The sequence below is a fragment of the Mchenga conophoros genome, linkage group LG17 (genome assembly GCF_057382185.1).
Source record: "Mchenga conophoros isolate Kocher_MC1m ecotype Shallow Benthic linkage group LG17, M_conophoros_male_GT1.1, whole genome shotgun sequence".
Taxonomy (NCBI): domain Eukaryota; kingdom Metazoa; phylum Chordata; class Actinopteri; order Cichliformes; family Cichlidae; genus Mchenga; species Mchenga conophoros.
The window spans coordinates 2,313,647-2,339,279 of NC_140542.1; the positions used below are offsets into that span (position 1 = coordinate 2,313,647).

A 25,633-nucleotide genomic window follows, 5' to 3' on the forward strand; every position below is an offset into this window, starting at 1 on the left:
CGCTGCACCATCGAGAGCATCCTGACCAACTGTATAACAGTCTGGTACGGGAACTGCTCTGCCTCGGACCGGAAGGCGTTGCAGAGGGTCGTGAAAACTGCCCAGCGCATCGCCGGAGCACCACTTCCTGCCATAAAAGACATCTACAGGAAGCGGTGTCTGAAAAGGGCTGGGAAAATCATCAAAGACCCCAGTCACCCATCACATGGACTCTTCACCCTCCTGCCCTCTGGGAGGCGCTACAGGAGCCTCCGGACTAAGACCACCAGGTACCGGAACAGCTTCTTCCCCACAGCTGTCAGACTCCTGAACTCTGCCTCCTGACATCTGACCCACGTTAACTCATGGACTGAACATACACACACACAATGGACAACTGTACCCTCAAACACACAATAATAACATGGACTGAACCACCACTCACAGCCACTAGCACTTTATATAGCCTCTGTAGAAACTATCTACACCCTCACTTATCTTAACTGCACTACTGTATAGCTCTGTGTAAATAATCATTCTGTACATACGATAATTTTTAATCCTACAACTGTTTACAACTTGCACAGTTCCCATTTCTGTATAGCTGTATATCCCAGATTCTGTAAAGTTATTTATTTCATATTCTGTATAGTTTTTCATATTTATATCCTGTTCATAGCTTGTACTCACTACAGCCTGTACATACTTATAGTTATAGAACATTCACAACATACTTCATACCGTGTACATTATAACATACCATAATAGACCCATTTCTGTAATATACTTACATATCTATATTATTGCTAATATATATTGTAATATATCTATATCACTAAAGCACCTCTGGATGGATGCAAACTGCATTTCGTTGCCCTGTACCTGTGCATGTGCAATGACAACAAAGTTGAATTCTATTCTATTCTATGTTATTACCTGCTCAAATAAGATTCAGATTTATTAACAGATGTAAAGGCTGTGGTCCAAAACAATCTAGTCAAGGTCAAACCTAACAGAGAACCATTTGCTGTTATGAAATGAAAAACCAGGCCACTGCCACAGAGCCCTAACCGTCAAGAGAGACAGCGCTACTGAAGAAAATGTTTACTGTGAGAATCATTTAAACAAATGCATAAATATTGGCACACGTCCGTGGTATCAATTTGCAGCTCTTATTAGAGCTTCAAACAAACCCACTAAAAGGTATAAAACAGGGCGATTACCCGCCTCTTTTACTTTTATCCCATTCTGAGTGTGTGTTTGAGACACCAAACAGGGGAGAGGAAAGAAAGCAGGGAGCAGATGTGATTTATTTGTGAATAGCTTGAACAACATCAAAAAGAGGTAAGAGCACTGTTGGTGGATGCTGCTCGGGGGAGGGTTCCCGCCTCTGCACGTCTGACAGATGAGCACGGGAACGCCGCTCCTCTTCGCTTCCTTCCCGCGCCACCGTTGTGATCAAAAAAAGTGCTGGTTTCTATACTGCAGTCCATCAAGTACAATTCGAGCAAACACGCCAACTCAGGAGAGAGCGTGCGGTGTATGTTTAACTGACAAATTAAATGATTAACATGTGATGCTCCTGGAGAAGCAGATGGCATGTTGCATGCCCAGAACATCTTTAAACATTCTGGAAATTCTTTATTTTGTGTTGTCACGGGAAACAACTTGGTTGGATTATTTTACCACAAACAAGGTGCCAGTGCTGCTGACCTCAAACAAAGGAAAAGCAAACAAACCAGGAAGAGGAATCATCGATCAATGACTGCTGAGACGCTTTTTCACCCGTGTTGGGTATTTTACAGAGCTGCTAAACACATTTTATATCAGGTTGCGTCTGACTGACCAATCAGCTGAGTTCTGTAAAATGTCTAACTATCATTTTGTTGCATGTAAAAGAAGAGTTTGGCAAGGTCAGGCACATTTTTATCCAGGATCCATGCTAGTGTTACACAGTCTACGACAAGTTACAGGTGACAATGACAAAACGTTTCCCTTTTCACATCAGCGACTGGAGGACTTGGGGCGGCAGACAGATGAGGTCACAGGAAACGAATTCCAGCTCCAAACTGGACACCGTCACATATCCTACAGAGGAGACGAGAAACACAAGTCGGGAAATCCGGAGGCAGGCTCTCACGCTTAACGAGACATTTCCCAGAAACCCTGCTACCATGAAGCTCGACGCTATATTTTTAGTCTGTTATTGACGTAAAATCAGTTATGTCAGGTATCGATATCGAGCCAAAAACGTGCAGAGTTAAGGACGAGCTGGAAGGTTATCTGTAGTTTACATACAGCCGTGTTTCTTCTGTACAATACTCTGAATCTAATGTTTCTGTGCAGCACTGTGCTCTCATAAAAACATTGATTACTGCCTCAGGACCACCACTACCACACTGCTGTTGTAGACTCCTTACTGGCACTGAAAGCAGGCTGGGCTGTTTTTGCACTCACTGCACATCTACGTTACCACATTAGGTAGAAAGTAGTCCCAGTTTGTGCCATTCACTGAGGTAGTTTCAGCATTTTTCTTTTTTTTCATCTGATACAATAACGCCATCATCACCTGACTTTGGACAGTCCTCCTACACTTTTAAAATTCAATAACTGCTAACCAGTTAGCCATGCCCTTCCCATGTTGCATCTATAAAAACCCTGAACCCTGTAAAATGCAGTAGTCATATTGCACCGGACCCCCACCTGTCCCCACTCTGAACTCCCATGGGCACACAGTAGTTGAGTTCCAGTCTGGCGATGTTTCCAAGCCGCAGTACGATGCCCGCTCCGTACGACCAGCGAATACACTCAGCTAGCTTCTGAAGGTGTGCTCGTGGACCGTCACCTGCACAACATAACATGGAACAATGATGCAGCACAACTTGCACACTACAGATTCATGGCATCATTTCTGTTAAACAGTAACAGCTGATTGAGAAAAAACTTTCCTCAAAAAAATGTAAATAAAATTGTCACGAAGCCCAGATGGAAACGAACTTATTATATCTTACTGTGAAAGAGCCACAAACAGGCAAACGAATCAAAGACAGAGGCAAAAAGAAAAAGCTGAATCTCACAGACGACAGTGTTCACCCACCATAGCTGAGGTTGCAGAGATTTCCTGCGTTGAGAAAGAAATGTGTTCTAAAAAGGTCTCCAAAGCCTCCCTTGCCTGGTCTGAATGGTAGAGGAGTGTAGAGGTGCAGACCACCTGCCCAGTATGCTTCTCCACCCAGGTAGTCACCTAGAACACACAGAGGAACCACAGTGAACTGTCTATTTTTGTTCTTCTGTGCTGCTAAGCTCTAATGTGTATGTGTTAGTCCCCGTAGGGATTCGCCCAGTGAAGCAGTGGGCAGCCACCAATGCAGCGCCCGGGGAGCAGTGTGTAGGTGCTCAGGGGTACCTCAGGGTAGCTGTTCAGTAGAGTCGAACCCCCGACCTTCCGATCATGGGGCAACCACTCTACCTACTGAGCTATCTGCTCTGTATTTGTACTGCTTGTTAATATGCTGCATGGGAGTCCATCCACATTCAGACAGCACAGAGTTACAAACCTGTACCTTTTGGTAAACGGACTGATTCCTATGTATCCGTCTGGTTCAGGCTGTCACATCATTTGGAAACAATGTAACACAGACGTACCGCATTACAATTTAACTAACGTAAGCCTCGTGACAGAAAAACAGCTCACAGTTTGCAGACCACTCTTTCTCAGGTGTTCAAACATTTGTGACAGAACACTTGGTGATGTCTGTTATCGATGTCACAATGGACTTTACCTTCACTCTGTGGCCCGATGCTGTACATCCCAAATCCTCGTACACTAGTTGGGCCTCCAAGGTAAAACCTGGACAAAATACAAAATGACTTCACCATCAGGCGACAGTTTGATGACAAAATGACAAAAACTGGGTAAAGAAAGCCGTAGGAAAGCAGTTCTACTGGTAAGTACAAAAGTCTAAAAGACAAATTATAAAAATAATTGTCCTCCTTCATACCAAACTCACAATAAATCAGCTTTATTATATTTCATTTGGAGTAACTGACTGCTCAGAAAGCTCAGTTTACTTGCTGATCTACTGTAGCAGTGCTGGTGAGTCAAAGTCAGACATCAGCTCTTGGAGAAATCAGGCATACCTGTCAGCTATGCAGGACGGCTGTCCTCCAATGGGATACAGCATCCCACCCCACAGAGAGGCAGACAAAACCTGAGGGGACATAAAACGTTTCTTATACACATCACATTTAGTTTAACAGCCAACTCTTTTGTCCCCTGCTGGTTGGCTGACATACACACAGCCTGAGTAATCAAGTATAAAATGACCAAGTGAAACCCTCCATAACACAGATATTATTACAGAATCATACTGAACGGGTCATGTGTGACTTATTTCACTCTTACAGAATCCCAGAAGAGCCGTCTGTTGAGCTGCAGCTCAAAATCCTCCTTCAAGAAGCTGGCGTCTCCTCCAGTGTATCCAGCCAGCTCCTACACATACAAACACACTCGGTTACAATCCTGCAACACACCTACTGATCATTATGATTTTGATGTTGGTAACAATATCATTCAATGGAAGAGTAGTAAAAAAAATCTCACAGCTAAAACTTTACTTTTTTCTTCAAGAACAGAGTTCAGGCTCATGTGTATAAAGATCCTTTGGGGGAAGATTGGAGTGAAAAAGGACCACGGTGTTATATTTAGGAAGACTTGAATCTAGTGATTTATCAGCGAAGGCTCATTTTCTCATAAAACTTGTACTCAGGTCTAAGGCACACCCACTGTGGCAACGCCTTTAGACCTGGAAGAAACGCCCATTTTTCCCTATATGGCCTGTCTGTCCATCGTACCTGACGTATCTCTCAGAGGTCAGGTGAGGCAAATGTGGGGATTGCTACTTTTTCAAACCTAATGTCAAGAGCCAAAAGTGTGGCAGACAGACGTTTACGAGTGTACTTATGTGCGCACACTTACCTGGTTGATGCGAAGTAAGGCACCTCTGCTGGGAAAGATGGCAGAGTTCCTTGAATCAACTGACACAGTGTGCTGCAAACAAAACCAACAGGAGACCTGCTGAACTGGTGCAATCATCAATAATCAATAACTCTCACGACATGATAATAAAGCACATGTTGAAAGGAACCGTAGTAATTCAGTGACATACAGAGAGAGCAGACTTCAGTGAGTGTCCACTCTCCTCTCGCACAGCAAAGGAAGCGCTGCGCGCCAGGCAGCCCAGCTCCCTCCATACACCCTCCCACTTCAGCGTGTGGTTGGTCACGCCAAGAGGAAACTGCAGAGAGACACAAATGTTACTCCTTCCCTCTCCCAGTAACTGTCATCATTTTTAATATCGTTTCCACTGACATTCAGTTCTGCAGATACGCCTCTGTCAGTCTCTTTCAAGGAGCTCCATGGAAACTGGCCCGTCACTTTGTACATGTTGAGGGTGAGGCTGAAACAGACAACGGCACATATTTCAACATATAGATGCCTATTGGTAGATGAATGCGTAAGAAACAAGTTAAATGACAAATCAGAAGAACGACTGCTGTCAGAAAATGCCACAAAGCTTTGTGAGTTCCTCATTAAACTAACTCCAGGTGATTTTCCTTTGGCTGTGGCTGAAACCTGTTTGGGGGAAATGGTGGAAAAAACAAAGAACTCCAGTAAGGAAAAACTCTGGTACTGCAAGGTCTACATGATTAGCTGTTCCACTATGATAAGTAACGCTGAAGGCTCATTGTGTCTATAACCTCGCAGAGACTGACAAGTACAACAAATGACCATGAATTACTTTTCATACATCAACTTTTAGGACAGGGTGGAAACTCCAGGCCTCGAGGGCCGGTGTCCTGCAGGATTTAGATCTCACCCTGGGTCAACACACCTGAATCACATGACTAGTTCATCACCAGGCCTCTGGAGAAGACATGTTGATGAGGTCATTTAGCCATTTGAATCAGCTGTGTTGGATCAAGGACACATCTAAGACCTGCAGGACACCGGCCCTCGAGGCCTGGAGTTCCCCACCCAGTCCTAGGACAATTTCTTCATATTACAGAGAGCCTTTGTGTAGCATATGGTAGTTCGATGGAGGGGTGGGTACAGACTATAAGTACAAACTTTTATGTATATTTATAGATCACCACATCTTAAAGAAGCCACTGTACAGTACGAATGGATTTTAATGGGGGAACCAGACAGGACAGACAGTTTTGCATCAGCATGATTCTCTAACCTCAGCCTTCAAACTACACAAAAGGTGCAAAACAATTACAACATATCCAGGTTTGAAATGCTCAAAGCATTTGTGTAATGAGGTTTCGAACCAGTCCGACTCCCACTGCCACAGTGACACCTACTGGCCACCTTCTGCTAGTATCACATTTTGAAAATGCTATTCTGTAAAACAATAACACACATGTTGCACAATTCCAAACAATGCACTGACTGTACCGGACTATCAATAATTATGATCAACACATGTTAAACACAGCAAGCTGTGACTATGAGGAACAGTGTGTGACAGCAAATACCGCAGACAGGACAAAATATTAGGCACCTATGAAACTGAAGGTTTTGGTAAAAATTTTCCCGGTGCCTTTCTTGGGATTGAAGTGAATCCAATTGAGCTGAATGCATCTACAGACTCCAGAACAACTGCCCAGATACCAGTGAAGGACTTAGCCAAGTCAGGAATTTAGGAGGCGGTGAACCCTGAGGCAACAAGTACAGTGACAGCTTGGTAGGCAAGCCAGGAACTAATCTTGTGTCTATTTTTCTGTCCGGGAAAGAAAAGAAGACAAACTATGGAATGACAGGAAGTTGTCACATGCGGGGAAAGAAACCAGTATAATTCCTTCAACAAGTAGTCACCAGCAGGGAGACTGTGTGGAACTGATGTGTCTATAAAATAAAGGGAGGCAGCTGGTTTTTCCATCTATGGCTGAAAAGAGGATTAAAGAGGAAAGAGAAACAAAAGCTCTGCCTGGTCATTGAGTGAAGTCCAGTTAAACACCTGTGGTAGATGCATCAATCCCTTCCAAATGGGCAAGCTGCACAAACTTAAAGGGCCTGACAGTACCATCAGTGAAGACAGACTGTGAGGCTGTAGACCATCAATAACTCCACTTCTGCAGAAGAGACACCACCAAGCCAGACTGAAGCTTGCTAAAGATAAGCTGGAAAAAGACTAGGCGCAATGGAAGCACAGCCTTTGGTCAGATGAAATAAAACTAGAGCTCTTTGGCCACAGAGATTCTGCTTATGTTGGGAGAAAGAATGCAGAGGCATGCAGCCAGATGGATACCATCCGCACGGTGAAACACGGCGGTGGGAGTATTATGCTGCAAATGGAAGAACGCAGTCTTACATATTTGTTTAATATGTGCGTTGAAGGACATGTCCTGGTCAAAAATGACTCCAAGGTTCCTCACAGTGTTACTGGAGGCCAAGGTAATGCCATCCAGAGTAAGAATCTGCTTAGATACCATATTTCTAGGCTTTTCAGGGCCGAGTACAATAACCTCAGTTTGATCTGAATTAAGAAGCAGAAAGTTAGCGGCCATCCAGGTCTTTATGTCTTTAAGACATTCCTGCAGTTTAACTCATTGGTGTGTGTTATCTGGCTTCATGGACAGATAGAGCTGGGTGTCATCTGCATAGCAGTGAAAATGTATGCTATGTCTTCTAATGATGCTGCCTAAGGGAAGCATGTATAATGTAAACAGAATTGGTCCTAGCACTGAACCCTGTGGAACTCCATAATTAATCATATTGTGTAATCTGCATGAACAAATTGGAGTCCATTACATAGATATGATTCAAACCACTGCAGTTCCCCTCTAAACATCAGGAGGACTAATAATCTTAACCCTGACAGTTTCTGATGCTTGTGAAATAATTCTTTCTCTGTGTGTAAAGTCAAAGCATCCAAAATAAAAGCATGTTTGGAAAAGCTGTGCTAAAAATTCCTGCTCTGTTTAACAGCGGAGTGAAGTGTATATGAACGCAGCTGATTGTAGTTATGGAAGAACATGAGAAAAATCACATAATGTCTCCATTTGTCAAAAAACTGAAAACCTTCTGAACAAGGCTGAACAGAGGATCCGTCTTGGGGAAAAAAAACAAAAAAAAAGAGCCCAACTGAAAAAAACAGTGAAAGAACAAGAACACAAAAGGCGGGATTTTGTGCACATACTTGCGTTCAAAATGTCCGGGTTGGGGCTTAAAGAAAGACAGGCCATAGGACGTCTCCTTGGTCCCATAGGAGAACTGGAAGGTAAGTTTCTCAGCTCGCCCCAACATGTTGGGCAGCTTCAAACCCAGAACCTGAGAGACGTTACAGAGGGTCACAAACACACTTCTGTCAAACAGGCAGCTCTGAGGTATGATAAGTGTCTTTATTAATACAAACTGGGCAAGTTATTCATCACTGTTAACACATGCAGCTTAAATAACATGCCAGCTGTTGCGTCTCTCACCATGCTTCCTTCATTGTTGCCAACCATGGTATTGTAGCTCCCTGTCAGCCTCTTGACCTCTGTCACCTCAAAAGTTACATCCAGGCCATTGGGCAGAGCGTCTGTACCTGAGGTCCAATCAGAACAAAGAATGCTTCTGTCAGCTGAGTGTTTACCACACTATGCAGTCACTTTTACAGACCATCCCTGCTTCACATGAGAACAGCAGGTGAAATCAAAGCTCTGTTCTGGGCTGCAGGTGTAAATCAGTTACCTTCAGATGTGTCGATCAGAACCTCGACGTCTTTGAAGATTCCCAGGCGGAGCAGCCTCTGCCTAGCGACATGAGCTCTTTTCATCACCTGAAAAAAGACCTCTGCAGTTATTTACGGATCTCAGATAGACTCACTGAGACGACCGTGACGGCTTAATGAAAAGCAGAATTATGAGACATACATCAATGAGATTTTTGGCATGGAAAACATCAGAGATCTCATAGCCAAGCAGATCCTCTTTGGTTCTCCCCAGACCCTGGATGTTCACATGCTGGACAACCACCTGTGATCAAGGATAAAAGTCACATCGTCACCAAACACTTACTTTCTTTTAAAAACTGCTACTTTTAATCATGTGTCTGATGGTCATATCCTATTGCATGACCTCGTGGTTGAGTCAACACACTGCATTATGAACTATGGCAATCTTACTGTATCCTACATTCAGTTTACACTTCATACACTTGTATGAAGTGGAGTTTGGTTAGGATCACAACAGTTACTATTATTCTTTGCACTATTGTGGTGCACAACACTTAGTTACAGCTATGCTCAGCACCGTACTATCAAGCATATATACATTTAGGACTGGAAACAGGGAAATCATCTCCAGACATTTCACACAAATAAAACTGTTGTAGCTTCTTAACAATCAATGCAAAGATTTTGTTCAGCTCCTTGAATTAAGGTCTGCACTTCGTTTGCATCTTGACAGTTTCATTTCATATTTTTGGTGGTTCCTCACAGAGCCCTAACCTACAAACAGGCAGCTCGCGAGCCGTTCTGCCTGTCCACGTGCATGCTGCGCTTGTAGCAATGACCCTACAAAGCAAATGAGCTGGCTACATCCAACTGTGACTGTACGGACAACCTGAGGCCTGAGTTTTTGGCTGATCGCGGTCACTTTCTTAAAAGTTTAACTTTTTAGTTGATACTTGGCCATGTTTAATATGAACATCCAAAGCTGCAGAACATACATGACTTAAAACAATAAACCATAGAAACATACAACTAGCATGTTTTGCTTTGACAACTACTCACATCTTTGTTTTCAAGGATCTCCTGTTTGGAGTCTTGCCCTTGGTCTGGAGTCTCCATGAAATCTTCAGGGTGGACATCCAAGTCCCGGCCATGCATTGGGAGTGGATCCAGACTCTGCACCGAGGACAAATAAAGTGCATTAATGCAAGGAGGCACAGGATACCTGAAACAAATTTGACTTTTGCAACATATTTAATTGAAAAAGTGTCCATAAAAAAGTTACATTTGCTATTTTTCCATGTCTGATGCTGTATTTTGTATTTTGAAATGGTTTACGTCACAGTACAAGAAGGAAATAAAAAGTCTCAAATTGGAAAAAACCCTTCGTATGACACCTTTAAAAACCAGCTGGAAAACAAAGGCCAAGAGGGTCAGTGGGTGGAGCTTCAGGAAGGAGTGTCTGATGCCGGTGAAAGTCGCTGGACGTGGAGTACTAGCAAAGACAGGAGTCCTGACACGCAGTAAATACGTGCGGGACATGACAAATGAATGACAATACTGGTCTGGGCAAGTACTGGAAAATAATGTTCACACAGGTGTGAACTTTTAGTGTTTTCCTTTAAATACTCGAAGGCGCAAATGTCCCTAAAATATAATCACTATAACCAGGAGTTTTATCTAAAACGTGGTGACAAACCAGCGGAGAAAAACCTGCGTTTCGCCTCGTTACGTGAGCTAAAGGCAAAGTGTAACCGTTTAATCAACAAGAGCAATCAACCAGTTTGACGCGTCGCTTTTTATTGTTGTTGGTCATTTTCTAACTGCGTGTGACAGTACGTGAAGTACACATGCTGGTGACTCTGTAGCCTGCAGCATTCACTGGGCAGGGAGGTCATGATATAAAATGCACCTAAAGGTTAGGATGAAATAAGCTTTACCTTAGCATGGACGGTCCCCATTTTAACTACCGGCGCCCCAAAACTCTTCAGTCCACGTCAGCTGCGCTTTAATACGGAGAAACTGGTAAGTGACAGCAGCTACTTTCTCCAGTACCAAACCCCCTTCAAGGAAGACGCCATGACAGTTGCTGGAGTTCAGTGCTGCGTTCGTGTACACCTTGTAATGTACAGAGCTTCAATCAAGGATAACACATTCGGTAAATGTTGACAGTCGGTAAAAGTTGCTGTGGTCATGTATATGTTCGCTGATAATTGAAACTGAATGAAATAACGTAACTTGAACGTTTCAGGTTGTTACGGGGTCGCTGTAATGTCAGTACGAGTTATCAGCTATTGTTTGTACTGTAACGCGAAAATAGAGGCACACTGTTATCCCCACAAAAGACTCCGTTCAGTATTCATTATTTTAGGACATTTTGACAGGTTACATGCGGTAATGTAACAAAAACAATCTCGAGGAGAAGAAAAAGATATGATTACATGATTGTAACTATCAAAGCGAACATATTTCTGGTTCCTAAAGGCGTCACTGTGGCTTCTTCATGTGATTGGATGGAATGCAGCGCTGCTCTGCTCCGACCTGCCTCCTGGAGGTCTGTGCAAGACAGTCAAGCGGACCGATAAAAGACTTTTACGTCATTGGACTTGTCTGCCACGTCAACGAGTCACGTGCGACTACGCACGCAGACGCGACTGCGGCTGTATCTCAATTCAGGGGCTGTGTCCCAATTAGGAGACTGCACGCTTGAAGTACGCGCAGTACGCGTACTACGTACGGTGCGTACGAGAAGTGCGGAAGTGAGAGGCTTGTGAAATGGGACGGTCTTGCCTTCGTCGCGCTGTTCAGGTTGCCTAGCAACCATGATACTAACCGCGAGAAATGTCTCATACGGCTTTGTGTGACAGAAATGAAGGAGAAAAAATGTTTTGTTGGTCATTCATTTTTGTCATGACATCACTTTGATTAGTTGAGTATCTGAGGCTGAGACCACAGGACTGTAAACATGATTGTTGGGCTTCCTTTCTGTGCTGAACACTCATTTAAGATTAGTTAGTAAATAACAATTAGCTAACGTTGTTCTTGAGACTAAAATCATCTCCCTGTGGTGAAAATATGGACAATATTATATGTATTGTCAGATAGATTGATTAGAGAGCTTGAACTCTGGGTCAGAGACTCAAGTTGCAGTTATTTATATTTCCTGTCACCTTAAATCTTCACTCAAAGACAAGTACCTTTGACAGCAGTGGCGGTCCTAGCCTGTTTGGCGCCCTGGACGAACACTCCCTCTGGCGCCCCACTCCCACACACACACATACATAAAAATTAACGATTGTACATTAACATAAAACTGTTGTCGGAACCATACTGAATTTCACCACAGAAACACACACACGCGAAGAGAGAGAGTATGCATAGTATGCAAACGACTACCAAACAGCCATCATAATTCGTCGTACATTGAGAACAGGACAAATCAACAACTGACAATGACTAATTAATATTAAAATCTGTAACATAATGTATTGTTTGGAGTTTAGTCTGTTACTGTTACTATTTTTACCATTTCTTCTTGGAGCAACTGTAACCCACATAATTTCCTTAGGGATTAATAAAGTATTCTGATTGTTTCAGGATACATAACCTGCCATTATCCAATCACACATCTGCTTGCCTGTATCTTTCGTTTCTCCTCCTCTTTTCTTTTTTTCTAAACTGAGCACCTGATGGCTTTGAACTTTTCTATTCCACCTTGGTTTTAATTTTGCACAGTATGAACACCCATCCCCCAACTCAAGGATCACCACAACATAACCTAATAGACCTACACCTTAGTTCACAGATTCACTTTGTCTAGGGTTTATTTCTAGGATTTCACACAACCCAGGATTCAAATCATGAACACATAATGGGCTTGGATTTACAGCATTATGAATGAAATGTGCTCTATTTGGAAGCAGCCGGCCCCCCTCAACGTTTCGATGTGTTGTGTGTGAGACTTTAAATCATCAACCTGTAAATTATATATTTTAAATTGTTATTGATCCCTTTACCTCTAGTCCTAAAGTGTATATTTATTTTCTTACTGGTCTTATATTTATTGTTTGTTTACTTGCACTGCTGTAACTGGAGCCTCGTCGTCTCGTCTCTCTATATACTGGACTGTAGCGGAGATGACAATAAAGTTTACTTTGACTTCAGCAGCGAGCAGGCACACCGAGGGCTCTCGTGCTCACTTTTTACGTATAGAATTTTGAAAAAACATGTCTGGTTTTTGTGTTTGTTGGTTTGTTTTTATTTTGTTTTATTTTGGGGTGGATTATTAGATGCTGCTCCAGCCGGTCAGAGAATCACCCGCCGCCCCGCCCTCTCCTCCCTGTGCCGCAAGCAGCAGGCGCACCTCGCAAACAGAGGGCGCCCTTACTCCCAGCAAATGGGCGATAGAAAACCGATCGGTGCCTATGCCATTCCCAATATGCGCTGGCTGACGTCGGGGCAGCATGAGTACCAGCAATTTTTTATTTTTTTGCCGATGCCCGTGATGCCGCCCCCCACCACGATGCCGATCCAAAATACTCAAAGCTTCATAGAACTGAAACCAATATTTATTTTAGTTCCATTCTGCTGCTGATACATACTTTAGGTTTCTGAACATTAAACTTGTTGCTGCCTTTCATAGTGTGTAGCTTGAAGGCCCTGAGTACTTTCTCCCACACTGGAAACACTGGGATGATCACATTATTTGAACATTACCTAATAAGACTGATTCAGCACAGACAGTTATGTTAAACTTTCCTAGCAGTCCTTCACAAACAGGGAACAGTCTGTCTATTCTCTCCATCTGTCAGCTGCTGCTGGCTCTTCCTCCTCCTCTTCCTCACACACTGCTGAGTTTGTCCTGGTGGATCATCAGGGGTGCAAAGCCTCATAGATGATGTGCAGCAGTGGGTCCCTCAGTCTGTCCTCACTCTGGACACTTGCAGTCGTCACACATGGAAATCAAATGTGTGATAAGCTGCAGGATTCAGACACAAGTGTAACTTATAAACACATGTTCATACTTTTATTCCACAATCAGAGAGAAAGAAACAGAGAGAGAGTGCAGGACAGACAGACAGGTGACAGTCTCAGGTGTACACACTGCTACAAACAGGAGGATTTAGAGTTTGTGTTATTACGAGTGTAAACAAGAAGAGTCCCAGATGGTGCAGTGGACACATGTGTGACTGCTGTGATTAAAGCATCTTTCTTTCAGCTTAACGAGTGAACCGTCAGCTCGTTCAAACACACATTAAAGTCCGTTTGGCTCGACACCACCGAACAGAGGCAGCAATATAACATAGCTCACATTAACAGTGCAGTGAATCCTGCTTGTGCCGTCATATTCAGGACTGCAAACCGAGCAGCATCACTGACTTTCAGCCTGTTGTGTTTGTGGATATATGACTGACTTTAATTATCCATAAATCATCACATTCTCTGTGAGATTAAGGTCGACTATATATATATTTAGAAGTAGAGGCTTTAAAACCAAGTTAGTACAAACATTGTTTATGTTTGTAACTTTGCCGACATGTGGCCAACAGGAATGTTTTAATGTTCTTCATTATTAAACATTCGCACATAAATAAGTGACGTCATATTCAGTACTTATTTTTGACAGTTCAGTCAACGCTTCCGCCGTTTTTTTTCGGCAAAATTATCCAAACCACCGCCGCGCTATGAAGTCTGGGATATGTTGGGCCACGAAGGCTACACAGACCCATCCTTAAAATTCAGGGAAATGAAGGACGCATTTGAGGGCCGCATTTCGAGCAGCCTTTGAATTGGGACAGCCTTCGTCGCGTCGCTGTGACGTAATCAGCCTTAAAATGCGGCCTTTAAGGCTGCAGACCCTGAACTAGGATACAGCTTCTATAACCACTCGGAGCTCTGGGTATGGCGTTATTTTTGTGCCACTATTCTGAGCACACGTAAAAAAAATTGCGGGTGCAAGTGTTGCATTTTGAAGACAAATTTATTTTGAGCGAAGAAAAGCTAAATTTGGTGTCCAGCAGAAAGAGATGATCATCTTCCCGTAGCCGACTTTCACATAGAGGCTAAACAGACCAACATTGAACACATCACTAATACACCTGTAAGGCACACAGCAGCATTAAATAACTTCTTGAACTAAATGGTAAATGGCCTGTATTTGTATAGCGCTTTACTAGTCCCTAAGGACCCCAAAGCGCTTTACACATCCAGTCATCCACACATTCACACACACATTCATACACTGGTGATGGCAGCTACATTGTAGCCACAGCCACCCTGGGGCGCACTGACAGAGGCGAGGCTGCCGGACACTGGCGCCACCGGGCCCTCTGACCACCACCAGTAGGCAACGGGTGAAGCCTACAGTGGGGCAAAAAAGTATTTAGTCAGCCACCGATTGTGCAAGTTCCCCCACCTAAAATGATGACAGAGGTCAGTAATTTGCACCAGAGGTACACTTCAACTGTGAGAGACAGAATGTGAAAAAAAAATCCATGAATCCACATGGTAGGATTTGTAAAGAATTTATTCGTAAATCAGGGTGGAAAATAAGTATTTGGTCACCTCAAACAAGGAAAATCTCTGGCTCTCACAGACCTGTAACGTCTTCTGTAAGAAGCTTTTCTGTCCCCCACTCGTTACCTGTATGAATGGCACCTGTTTGAACTCATCATCTGTATAAAAGACACCTGTCCACAGCCTCAAACAGTCAGACTCCAAACTCCGCCATGGCCAAGACCAAAGAGCTTTTGAAGGACACCAGGAAAAGTATTGTAGACCTGCACCAGACTGGGAAGAGTGAATCTACAATAGGCAAGCAGCTTGGTGTGAAAAAATCAACTGTGGGAGCAATCATCAGAAAATGGAAGACATACAAGACCACTGATAATCTCCCTCGATCTGGGGCTCCACGCAAGATCTCATCCCGTGGGGTCAAAATGATCATGAGAACGGTGAGCAAAGATCCCAGAACCACACGGGGGGACCTGGTTAATGACCTGCAGAGAGCTGGGACCAAAGTAACAAAGGTCACCATCAGTAACACACTACAACGGCAGGGAATCAAATCCCGCAGTGCCAGACGTGTTCCGCTGCTGAAGCCAGTGCATGTCCAGGCCCGTCTGAAGTTTGCCAGAGAGCACATGGATGATACAGCAGAGGATTGGGAGAATGTCATGTGGTCAGATGAAACCAAAGTAGAACTTTTTGGTATAAACTCAACTCGTCGTGTTTGGAGGAAGAAGAATACTGAGTTGCATCCCAAGAACACCATACCTACTGTGAAGCATGGGGGTGGAAACATCATGCTATGGGGCTGTTTTTCTGCCAAGGGGACAGGACGACTGATCCGTGTTAAGGACAGAATGAATGGGGCCATGTATCGTGAGATTTTGAGCCAAAACCTCCTTCCATCAGTGAGAACTTTGAAGATGAAACCAGGCTGGGTCTTCCAACATGACAATGATCCAAAACACACCGCCCGGGCAACAAAGGAGTGGCTCCGTAAGAAGCATTTGAAAGTCCTGGAGTGGCCTAGCCAGTCTCCAGACCTCAACCCCATAGAAAATCTGTGGCGGGAGTTGAAAGTCCGTGTTGCTCGGCGACAGCCCCAAAACATCACTGCTCTCGAGAAGATCTGCATGGAGGAATGGGCCAAAATACCAGCTACTGTGTGTGCAAACCTGGTAAAGACCTATAGTAAACGTTTGACCTCTGTTATTGCCAACAAAGGTTATGTTACAAAGTATTGAGTTGTATTTTTGTTATTGACCAAATACTTATTTTCCACCCTGATTTACCAATAAATTCTTTACAAATCCTACCATGTGGATTCATGGATTTTTTTTCCACATTCTGTCTCTCACAGTTGAAGTGTACCTCTGGTGCAAATTACTGACCTCTGTCATCATTTTAAGTGGGGGAACTTGCACAATCGGTGGCTGACTAAATACTTTTTTGCCCCACTGTATATGTCTGACAAAAATAATTTCATTTTCACATATGTATGTTTACAGTGTTATGAACTGTAGTCCTTGAGTTCTAACAAAAAGAGAAGCCAGGCCATATCTGACCCTTCAGAACACGTGGAATATTTTGTCACAAGACAGCGAACCTCCTCCTATCCCTGCATTTCTTTTCATTGTGCTTTTCCTTTCAGTCAAATGACTACATACTCAATTTCCCCCCAAAGGTCTGTTTCCTAATTTGCTACTCCTTAGCCTCTTGACATCAGGCCACTAGGTGTCCTCCTTATCCATGAAAGCTCCAAAGTCATGCCGGTTACAGTTCAGAAAGCATATCAATGTGCAAGGAATGAGAAACACTGTCATCCTAAAAGATTAAAATTATAGGTAATTTCCCAGACTGTAAACCTCGGGGACATAAAGGAAAACACACCCATACCAGGGTTCATGGATGTAGGCATGTTGAGCAAGAGGGTGAGATGGAGGCAGGTGATCGGCTGAAAACAAAGGGAGCTGCCAAGAGAAGAAGAAGGAAAGGATTTATATTGCTGTTACTGTTTATTGTATGTTCTGGATATTTGTTTATTTAAACATCCATGCCAATAAAGCCCTTAAAAATAAAAATGAACACATTAAACTTCACCACACCTTACACCAAGTTCTTGATCTGGTTTGTTCTGAAACCATGTGACCAGCAAACACTTCCACCGACCTCGTACCGACCAGAAATCAGAAAGTGCTTCAGCGTGACACCTAGTTTCTAGGAGGATGGAATTTTGTTTTCTGTCATCAGCCACTAGAGGGTGGATGGATTCAAAGATCTGGATCCAGGCAGAGGTCTTGGCTGTATGTAAAAGATGTCTGAAAGATTAATGAGGAAGCTGCGTAAGCCTGCATTCTCACTAAAATCACTGCACACAAATAATTCAATAGTCTGGGGGGGGGGGGGCTCTGAGCCTCTGCTCACGACCCTGTGATGGCAAAGAGCAACAATAGTGTAGTGATTTTTAAAAATATCAGACCAGTGAGTGACTGTGTTCATCTTTTATATACAGTCTATGTATCTGACCCAAGCAAGAAACGCAGTCTGACGTGCATTTTTAAAACAAAGATTTATGCTGCTTCTACTGAACCCAGTAATATTTGTACACATTTAAATAGATTGTTCTTACTCATAACCTCCTTTTGCTATGGAAACATTAGGATTGCTCAAAGAAAATCGCTGCATGCGCGCTGACAGGACTCTGTATCGCCGGCGAAAGCTTTTAGTGGCTCACAGCGCGCTTGACTTTTGGCATCGGTATTTGTTATATGTCATGTGCGTGGGTTCTGATCAAAAAGTACCTTTCCCTCTCCATAGCCTCAGGCTATATCCACACTAATGCGTTACTGTTTTATTCATCTAAAGAGATCTGGAGAGGTTACTATACAAGTGATTTCACACAGGAAAACCTAGATAAATAATTCAAAATAAAAAAAATCAGCTCCTGGGATGTCTTGGGGGTCGCCGGCCTTTTTGGTCATTTTTCACAATGATGTTTTTATCGGAGAGCTTTGAGCTTGAAAAGAACCCGAGTACCTCCATCACGTTGTCGTAGCCACCCTGTAGTCGCCCACTCTCTCTCTCTCTCTCTCGTTCTTACCGGCATACACCGGCCAATCAGAAAGCTAGGATCCCCACCACCACCACCCCTCCCCGTCTCTCTCTCTCCCCCCCCTCTCTCTTCTCTTGCACTGCCAGTCCACTGAAAGCGGTCCTCCTCCTCTCCTGTCACACACACACACACACACACACACACACACACACACACACACACACACACACACACACACACACACACCACTCAGTCCAGTCCAAACCCCCAGAAAAGCCGTGCTGAATCCTCACACCGTCTGTCAGCATGGGGAGCGCTTGTTTTTCTCGGGACTTTTGTTTGTTCATCCTCCTCATAAATACTTGCGGGGTGATGGGGAATGCCGGACTGGCAGGTAAGCGCTCCCCTTTCCTCTCTGTCTTGCTTTATTGTCAACCATTAGTACTTTTGTGGTGGCTTCTGTCTTGCCGGCTCCGATGAGGAAATGATGAGTGAAAATATTGTCGCTGGAGACTTTAAAACAATCTTTCAAATATCCCGACGTCTTTAAACTTACCTTTTAACTACAATCGCATTGTGTATTAATACAGCAATGACATTACATGGCACTTGTTTTCATGTGACATAACAGCGCTGTGTTGATGCAAAAACTACACTTCATGGCACTGAAAACTCGCGATTGCGCACTATTTTCGCTCGGTGTGAATTTAACTTGGGCGTTTCATAAAAGCATACTTGATCTATTAAGCTAAGTGACACCACTTTGGCAGGACCTCTGTTTTACATCACCGTTTTCCCTCTGTGCGGCATTTGTGACGCGCAATTTGGTTTAGTGGTCTCCCAGACTTCACCGGAACTTCTGTTTCCTGCGCGCAAAGGTCAGTTTCAGTCGGAAACCACAGCTTGATCTATGGTCTGGGCTCTCGTTTGCTTTGATTTGGAGTGAGAGCGCTGCCTGATTTCAGGATTTTACTCAGGGGGTGAGACGGCGCAAGTCATTTAACGAAACGTAGCATCTCGTCTCCGGCTTTCCAGAGCTGGAGGAGGGGACGAGGAGGAAGGTGTGTGCGTGCGTGCGTGCGTGCGTGTGTGTGCGTGCGTGCGTGTGTGTGTGTGTGTGTGTGTGTAAATGTGGGGTGAGGAGGGTTGGTGAAGGTGACAGGAGGACCGTCAAAAGTCCCAGGAGGAACAGGCAGGCAGCAGGCGCCAATAACGAGCCTGTAGTAGCAGCAGCATATTGTTAAGACTCTCACCTCTGGGAACAGGGTGAGGTTATTGAGACAGCGAACCACGATGCAGGCAGCGCAGACAAACTCCTAAAATGCCCCCCTCCAATGATCTAATAAAATAAAACGCTACAACTTGGAGCTGAAACCCTCAGACCACTTTTTAGTTTTCTCTTTCTCACTTCTACACAAATTAGGTCCAAACTTTTTTTCTTTCCATTGGGAAATTATTTATTGGAAAATTCCTTTTAAGGTGTATTCATCGCCTGTAGCTAGCCTACACCTTGGCCTTTTGTATTCTGGTGGAAGCGGAGGACGAGGAAAGCAGCTCTGTGGAGATGGTGAAGGATCTGACAGTAGGATCCAACAAATCTCTGTGTCTGTGTTTGTGAGTCCCCCCCTTGTGTGAATGTGTGTGTGTGTTTATTCCCTCTGTAATAAGCTGGCCCTTTGCCCTTGGATTGAGGCCCAGATGTGACCAGCTCCTCTATCAATAACTTGATCAATTGAAGAGCTGTTAAGCCCTTTGCTCTCTGCATGTCATCTGCAGCTGCACCATGACAGGAGAGCTCTCCTTCACTGTCACACTCTCAAGCAAAACAAAAAGGTAAAATGAACGATTTAAAACAGCAAAAGAGCCAAATTAGTCACATTAAAGCTGAATAAGGCAGCACACATCATTTTATTCAAATCATTTATAGACAGCTGGTCGAACCATGGGTTTAACCTGGAGCTTTACAATCTTTTCTCTCACACTTTGATCCATCGAACAGAATAGTCTGGGTTATAATATCTCAAACTGTTTTCACTTTTCTTATTGTCTAACAAAAGTGTGTCTAATAACACAAATGTCTGACATGATGGACGAGTAATTACTCGTCTTTCATTTGCTTTTATTAATTTGATGGTTCTCACAATATTTTCTCGAGTTCGTGGATACTTGACCTCTATACAATACAAGCTGTGCCAGAATAGAGCCTGAGTACAGTTACCCGGGTTTTTAAGTAGAAGTTTGAGTTACATATGTCCTCAACATTGGTCGGGGCATCTGATTAGGATGCCTGCTGGAGTTTAAGGTGAGCTGTTGGTGAGGAGACCTTGGAGCAGACACAGGATAAGCAGGACAGATCATGTCTCCTGGTTGTCAGGGTAAATGGTAAATGGACTGGTACTTATATAGCATCTTTATAGCACCTTTCTACTCAAGCTGGGCACTCCCTACTACACATTTCATTCACCCAATCATGCACACATATATCCTACATGCACATATATGGATTGCAGGCAACTGTGGACTCAACTAGAGGAGCTGGGGATCGATTCACCAGCCTTCCAGTTGGTAGACCACCCACTCTACCGCATGAGCTGCCTCATCAAAGAATGACTTTCAACAAGACCTTAACATAAAATCAGGTTCATCGAGCTGTCCCCAAGCCCAGTCATGAACAGCTCTCCTTCAGCAGCTGAGTCCGGCTATCTGAGACCAACCAGTGGTGCATCTAGGCAGGTTTTTTTTAAATTAGAGGTGTTCAGTTGTTAGCTTTGCACCACTGGTTCCTGAACTCATACAACAAATGACGTTTCCTCTCATGCTGAGCAGGATTACCATTGCAACAACACATCAGGGTAAAACCCCATCCTGGAAGTCACGAGACGAGTATTCCCCTAGAACAGCTCACTGAGCTCGTAGCACCTCTGCACAGACAATCTGGGCCCAGATAAACCAAAGCAATCTTAGTGAGCAGATACATGCAGTTAGATATGAAGTATAAAAAACTAACAGCTGAATCCTGACAGTAATGTATGAGTGAAAATAATGTCATTAAAGTGCTTTTCTACATAGAGAACTTTAATACTTTAATTCATTTTTTCATGATGAAACTTCCACATTGGTAAAATTATAAATGAAGGACTTTCACTTGTTGCAGTTTTAAGTTTTGTTGCTTAGACCAAGAATGGAAAGCATTCCTTAAATGAAGTTCACAGACTGTGTGGAAATGTGGAAGTTGAGTGCTGGAACATTGTTACACTGTTACAGTATTAAATCAGTGTGTTTCATCAGAGTTATCAGTGGGTGCTTGAACCTCAACCTGTTTCCACGCTTGGCCACTCTGTGTTCACGTGACTGGACGACACATCGCACAGAGTAGCTAGTTTCACTCATCAATTCTCTTATTGTTCATATTCAACAGCAGTCACTGCTCGTTTGAGAGAAGAATATGAAGAACCCAAATGTGTCAGTGGGAATATTACTATCAAACTGATGCACACTACGTGTTCATAACAACTGGTTTATATTTAAATAACTTTAGCAATTTATTTCTCAAATGATTTTATTATCTCTGGGCTCTCTGACATGTACTCTGCTACATGTACTGCAGACAGTGCTGAGAACAATACAGTCAGAGCCCCCTGCTGGGCAAACTTTGTAATTAAACAAGGCAAAGCATCCTTTTCTGAATCTGTTCTGTATATATGTGTTGTCACCAAAGGACGCTCCTGTCTCGGTAAAGTGCAGCAATGACCACTTGCTCATTGCTGCAAGTGTATCCAACACAGGAGCTTCCTGTTTAATAAATGGAAATACCCTTTTTGAATACAAGCACGCTCATCCACACAGGTGTGTACACAGGTGTTCACTGTTCACAGACACAAACTAACACAAACCTGGCTGCTACCTCAAAGTAAATTGTGTGCTGTCGATCCTGCGTGCTGCACAACAACTTTCAATATTTAGTATTTACTGTTATTCACACTTAGCTAGATTAATGCGATGGTGTTGTGTTTATTATGTTGCTCTCTTTTTTTGCTTGTTTTCTTTTTTTTTCTCTCAACAGGTGATCCGGGAGGTTTTTTTCTTTCTCTTTTTAAGTGCCCTTTCTCACTGTCCCTCTTCCCCTCTCTTTTTCTTTCTTTCTTCCTTTCCTGTCCCACAGCCATGTCTGTCCCGTCTGTAACAACTGAAAATAAAATAAATAACAACAACAATGGTCGATCAAATGGACCGATACGGCATGATGATGATCCATTTGATTGATTGATTGATTGGTAATTTATTTCAACATGTGAACAATATACAAGTACACTTAGAAAAGAAAATAAGAGAGAAAAAAAGTAGTATACAAAATACATACAAAAAACCTTCTGATTAATTTACATGTTGAAAGGGAAGAAGTATACACTTATTTAATCCCACCCCTTTGCCATAAATTATCAGTTAATATTTAGTCAGCTTCCTTACTGATAACATTTGTAATAAAAACAGTGAACAGATTTCTGATATAATATATACTGTAATATCACATCATACATTTTTTTTTTTTTTAAATAGAGACATTCACTTAATTTCAATATTTTCCTTTTCTTTATAGTTGGAGAAGATCATATTTTTATAACTCTTTTTGAACAGTTTTATGTTTGGACATTGCTTTAATTTCATATTCAGACTGTTCCATAGTTTCACTCCATGCACAGAAACACAAAAGCTCTTTCTTGTAGTACGTGCCTTCATTGTTTTGAAGTTACAAAAACCCCTTAAATTATAACTTCCTTCTTTCAAAAAAAACATACTCTGAATATTACCTGGCAGTTCTTTATTTTTTGCTTTGAATAGAATTTATGCTGTTTGGAATTTCACTAGATCGCCAATTTTCAATATTTCAGACTGTAAAAATAGTGAGTTTGTATGTTCCCTATAACCTGCATTGTGGATGATTCGAATTGCTTTTTTTTGAAGAGTAAAAAGGGAATGTAATGTGGTTTTATAGTTATTGCTATTTTCATTCTGTCTGGAAATCGACCAGTTTGAAATGATAAATTACAGATGTATGTAAACGGTTTTATAATAGCCTCAATGACTCTCTCAACCACTATCATATCAATATCATGATGATGATTGATAAAGTAAATCTGTCGGGTATCTTTGTTGGCCTTCAGACAACAATTCTGACGGCTAAAGAACCAAACGGGACAGGCAAAACAAACAAACAAACAAACAAACAAACAAACAAACAAACAAACAAACAAACAAACAAACAAACAAACAAACAAACAAACAAACAAACAAAGGAAATACAAAAAACCTTCTGTAATTGTTAAGTTAGCTCACATGTGTAAAGTGATGACATCACATCACAACAATATATCAGTTATCACATGCAACACCGTGGAGTTCATTGATCCAGGGACTCGCGTCTAATTAGGTGCTGATGTTTTGTGTTTGTGCAGATGTAGATGAGTGCGCAGAGGACTCAGACGACTGCCACATCGACGCCCTCTGCCAGAACACAGCCAAATCCTACAACTGCATCTGCAAGCCTGGATACAAGGGAGATGGGAAACAGTGCGAGGGTGAGTGCTACGTTTCCTTCGGTTCATCCCAGTGAAAGCACAATCAGTAATGGCTGGGATTTACGCAGGAATGTACCAGTTGTTATAGAATATGAACGCAAAGCACATCTTCATGTTACTCCTCTTTGAGAGTGAGAGCACATCCAGAAGCAATAGGTTGAGACAAACAGCTTTAAGTCCTTAGTATGCTTTAAACAAGATGCCTGGCAGATCTAGCAATAGCTTGAAACAACCTCTTCATGGAGACGTTGATAGCGTTGGATCACAACCTAAAAACAGACTTTTCTAGCAGTAACACGTCTTTGAAGGAAGAGTAAAACACTTGGTTTGAATAATGGCTGCTATTTGATATCTAAAAGGTGTGGGGGTGGTGGTGCATGGTGGTTTCTAATACTATATGAGCATCTGACAGGCGGTGCTAATTGAACTATGACTCTTATACAAAGGTGTACAATGCAGCCAGTCTGGTGTTTCTCACACAGAGACTCGCTTGGGCAGGTTGTTAGGTTATTAACAGTTCTTCGAGCAAATTTGGTGATTCATTTTATTTTTTTGTTTTCAAGAATGACAATTTTCCATTTTATAATTTTATAACTTTATTTTTAAAGTCAGTTACTGCTAACTGGGTAGCAGGTTTCCATTGTGAAAGTGTTTGAGGCTATTCCACTGATTTGTCAAAGACGTTGCCTTGCTGTAAGATGTATAACAGGTTCATTCTACGCTGATCACAGAGGGACTATGACAATGATGACAGTGTACAAACTTTTCTAATAGCACAGCAAATCTTTGAAAGTTTTTGAAAGAAGACTAAAATACTTGGTTGCTTCTGACTTTTTGACTGTTGTATCAGAGTATGCTCTCCTCACATGAAGGATAGGTGATGTTCATCATAATTATTTTGAATTTGCTTAGATGTGAGTGCATGAACTGGGCCTCTGATGCAACCGCAGGATGGACAGCTGTTTCACAACCCCCACACCCCACACCCACAGGGTTCTCCTAATTAACGGAGAGAAAGCGACTTATTGAGGGTGTCGGGGTGAGAAGGGGGCGGCACCCGGCTGTGCGCTCACACCTCCACTCCTGCCTGAAAGCACACCACAGCTGGAGCCACAGCCGACTGCACAGATACACTTTCTCCACCTCTCACCCTCTGTTAGGTCTAGGCTGTCACACATTTATTTAAACGTGCTCACAGGACCACTGTGATCATCTAATCTTTCCCACACTGGTTTAATTTACAGTGGGGCAAAAAAGTATTTAGTCAGCCACCGATTGTGCATGTTCCCCCACCTAAAATGATGACAGAGGTCAGTAATTTGCACCAGAGGTACACTTCAACTGTGAGAGACAGAATGTGAAAAAAAAATCCATGAATCCACATGGTAGGATTTGTAAAGAATTTATTGGTAAATCAGGGTGGAAAATAAGTATTTGGTCAATAACAAAAATACAACTCAATACTTTGTAACATAACCTTTGTTGGCAATAACAGAGGTCAAACGTTTACTATAGGTCTTTACCAGGTTTGCACACACAGTAGCTGGTATTTTGGCCCATTCCTCCATGCAGATTTTCTCGAGAGCAGTGATGTTTTGGGGCTGTCGCCGAGCAACACGGACTTTCAACTCCCGCCACAGATTTTCTATGGGGTTGAGGTCTGGAGACTGGCTAGGCCACTCCAGGACTTTCAAATGCTTCTTACGGAGCCACTCCTTTGTTGCCCGGGCGGTGTGTTTTGGATCATTGTCATGTTGGAAGACCCAGCCTCGTTTCATCTTCAAAGTTCTCACTGA

General features: G+C 42.9%; 2 protein-coding genes across 3 annotated transcripts in view; one reads left to right on the forward strand and one right to left on the reverse strand.

Annotated features, from left to right (window-relative positions):
* Positions 1-1,271: 1,271 nt before the first annotated feature.
* samm50l (sorting and assembly machinery component 50 homolog, like) lies at positions 1,272-10,818 on the reverse strand. The gene is made up of 15 exons (XM_085252376.1): positions 10,643-10,818; positions 9,765-9,878; positions 8,905-9,006; positions 8,723-8,810; positions 8,470-8,576; positions 8,187-8,317; positions 5,351-5,438; positions 5,148-5,276; positions 4,958-5,029; positions 4,385-4,471; positions 4,120-4,190; positions 3,762-3,829; positions 3,077-3,223; positions 2,683-2,824; positions 1,272-2,067 (listed from the first exon to the last, which is right to left on the reverse strand). The coding sequence occupies exons 1-15, from the start codon at positions 10,661-10,663 to the stop codon at positions 2,022-2,024; spliced, it is 1,413 nt and encodes a 470-aa protein (XP_085108502.1). The 5' UTR covers positions 10,664-10,818; the 3' UTR covers positions 1,272-2,021.
* Positions 10,819-18,424: 7,606 nt separating this feature from the next.
* The window catches only part of scube1 (signal peptide, CUB domain, EGF-like 1), a 124,509-nt gene continuing 117,300 nt past the window's right edge, over positions 18,425-25,633 (forward strand). For both annotated transcript variants that reach the window (XM_085251739.1, XM_085251740.1), the window contains exons 1-2: positions 18,425-18,655; positions 23,715-23,837. In XM_085251739.1, the coding sequence (XP_085107865.1) occupies positions 18,568-18,655; positions 23,715-23,837 (211 nt within the window). In that variant the 5' untranslated portion in view covers positions 18,425-18,567. The remainder of the gene's footprint in view (positions 18,656-23,714; positions 23,838-25,633) is intronic.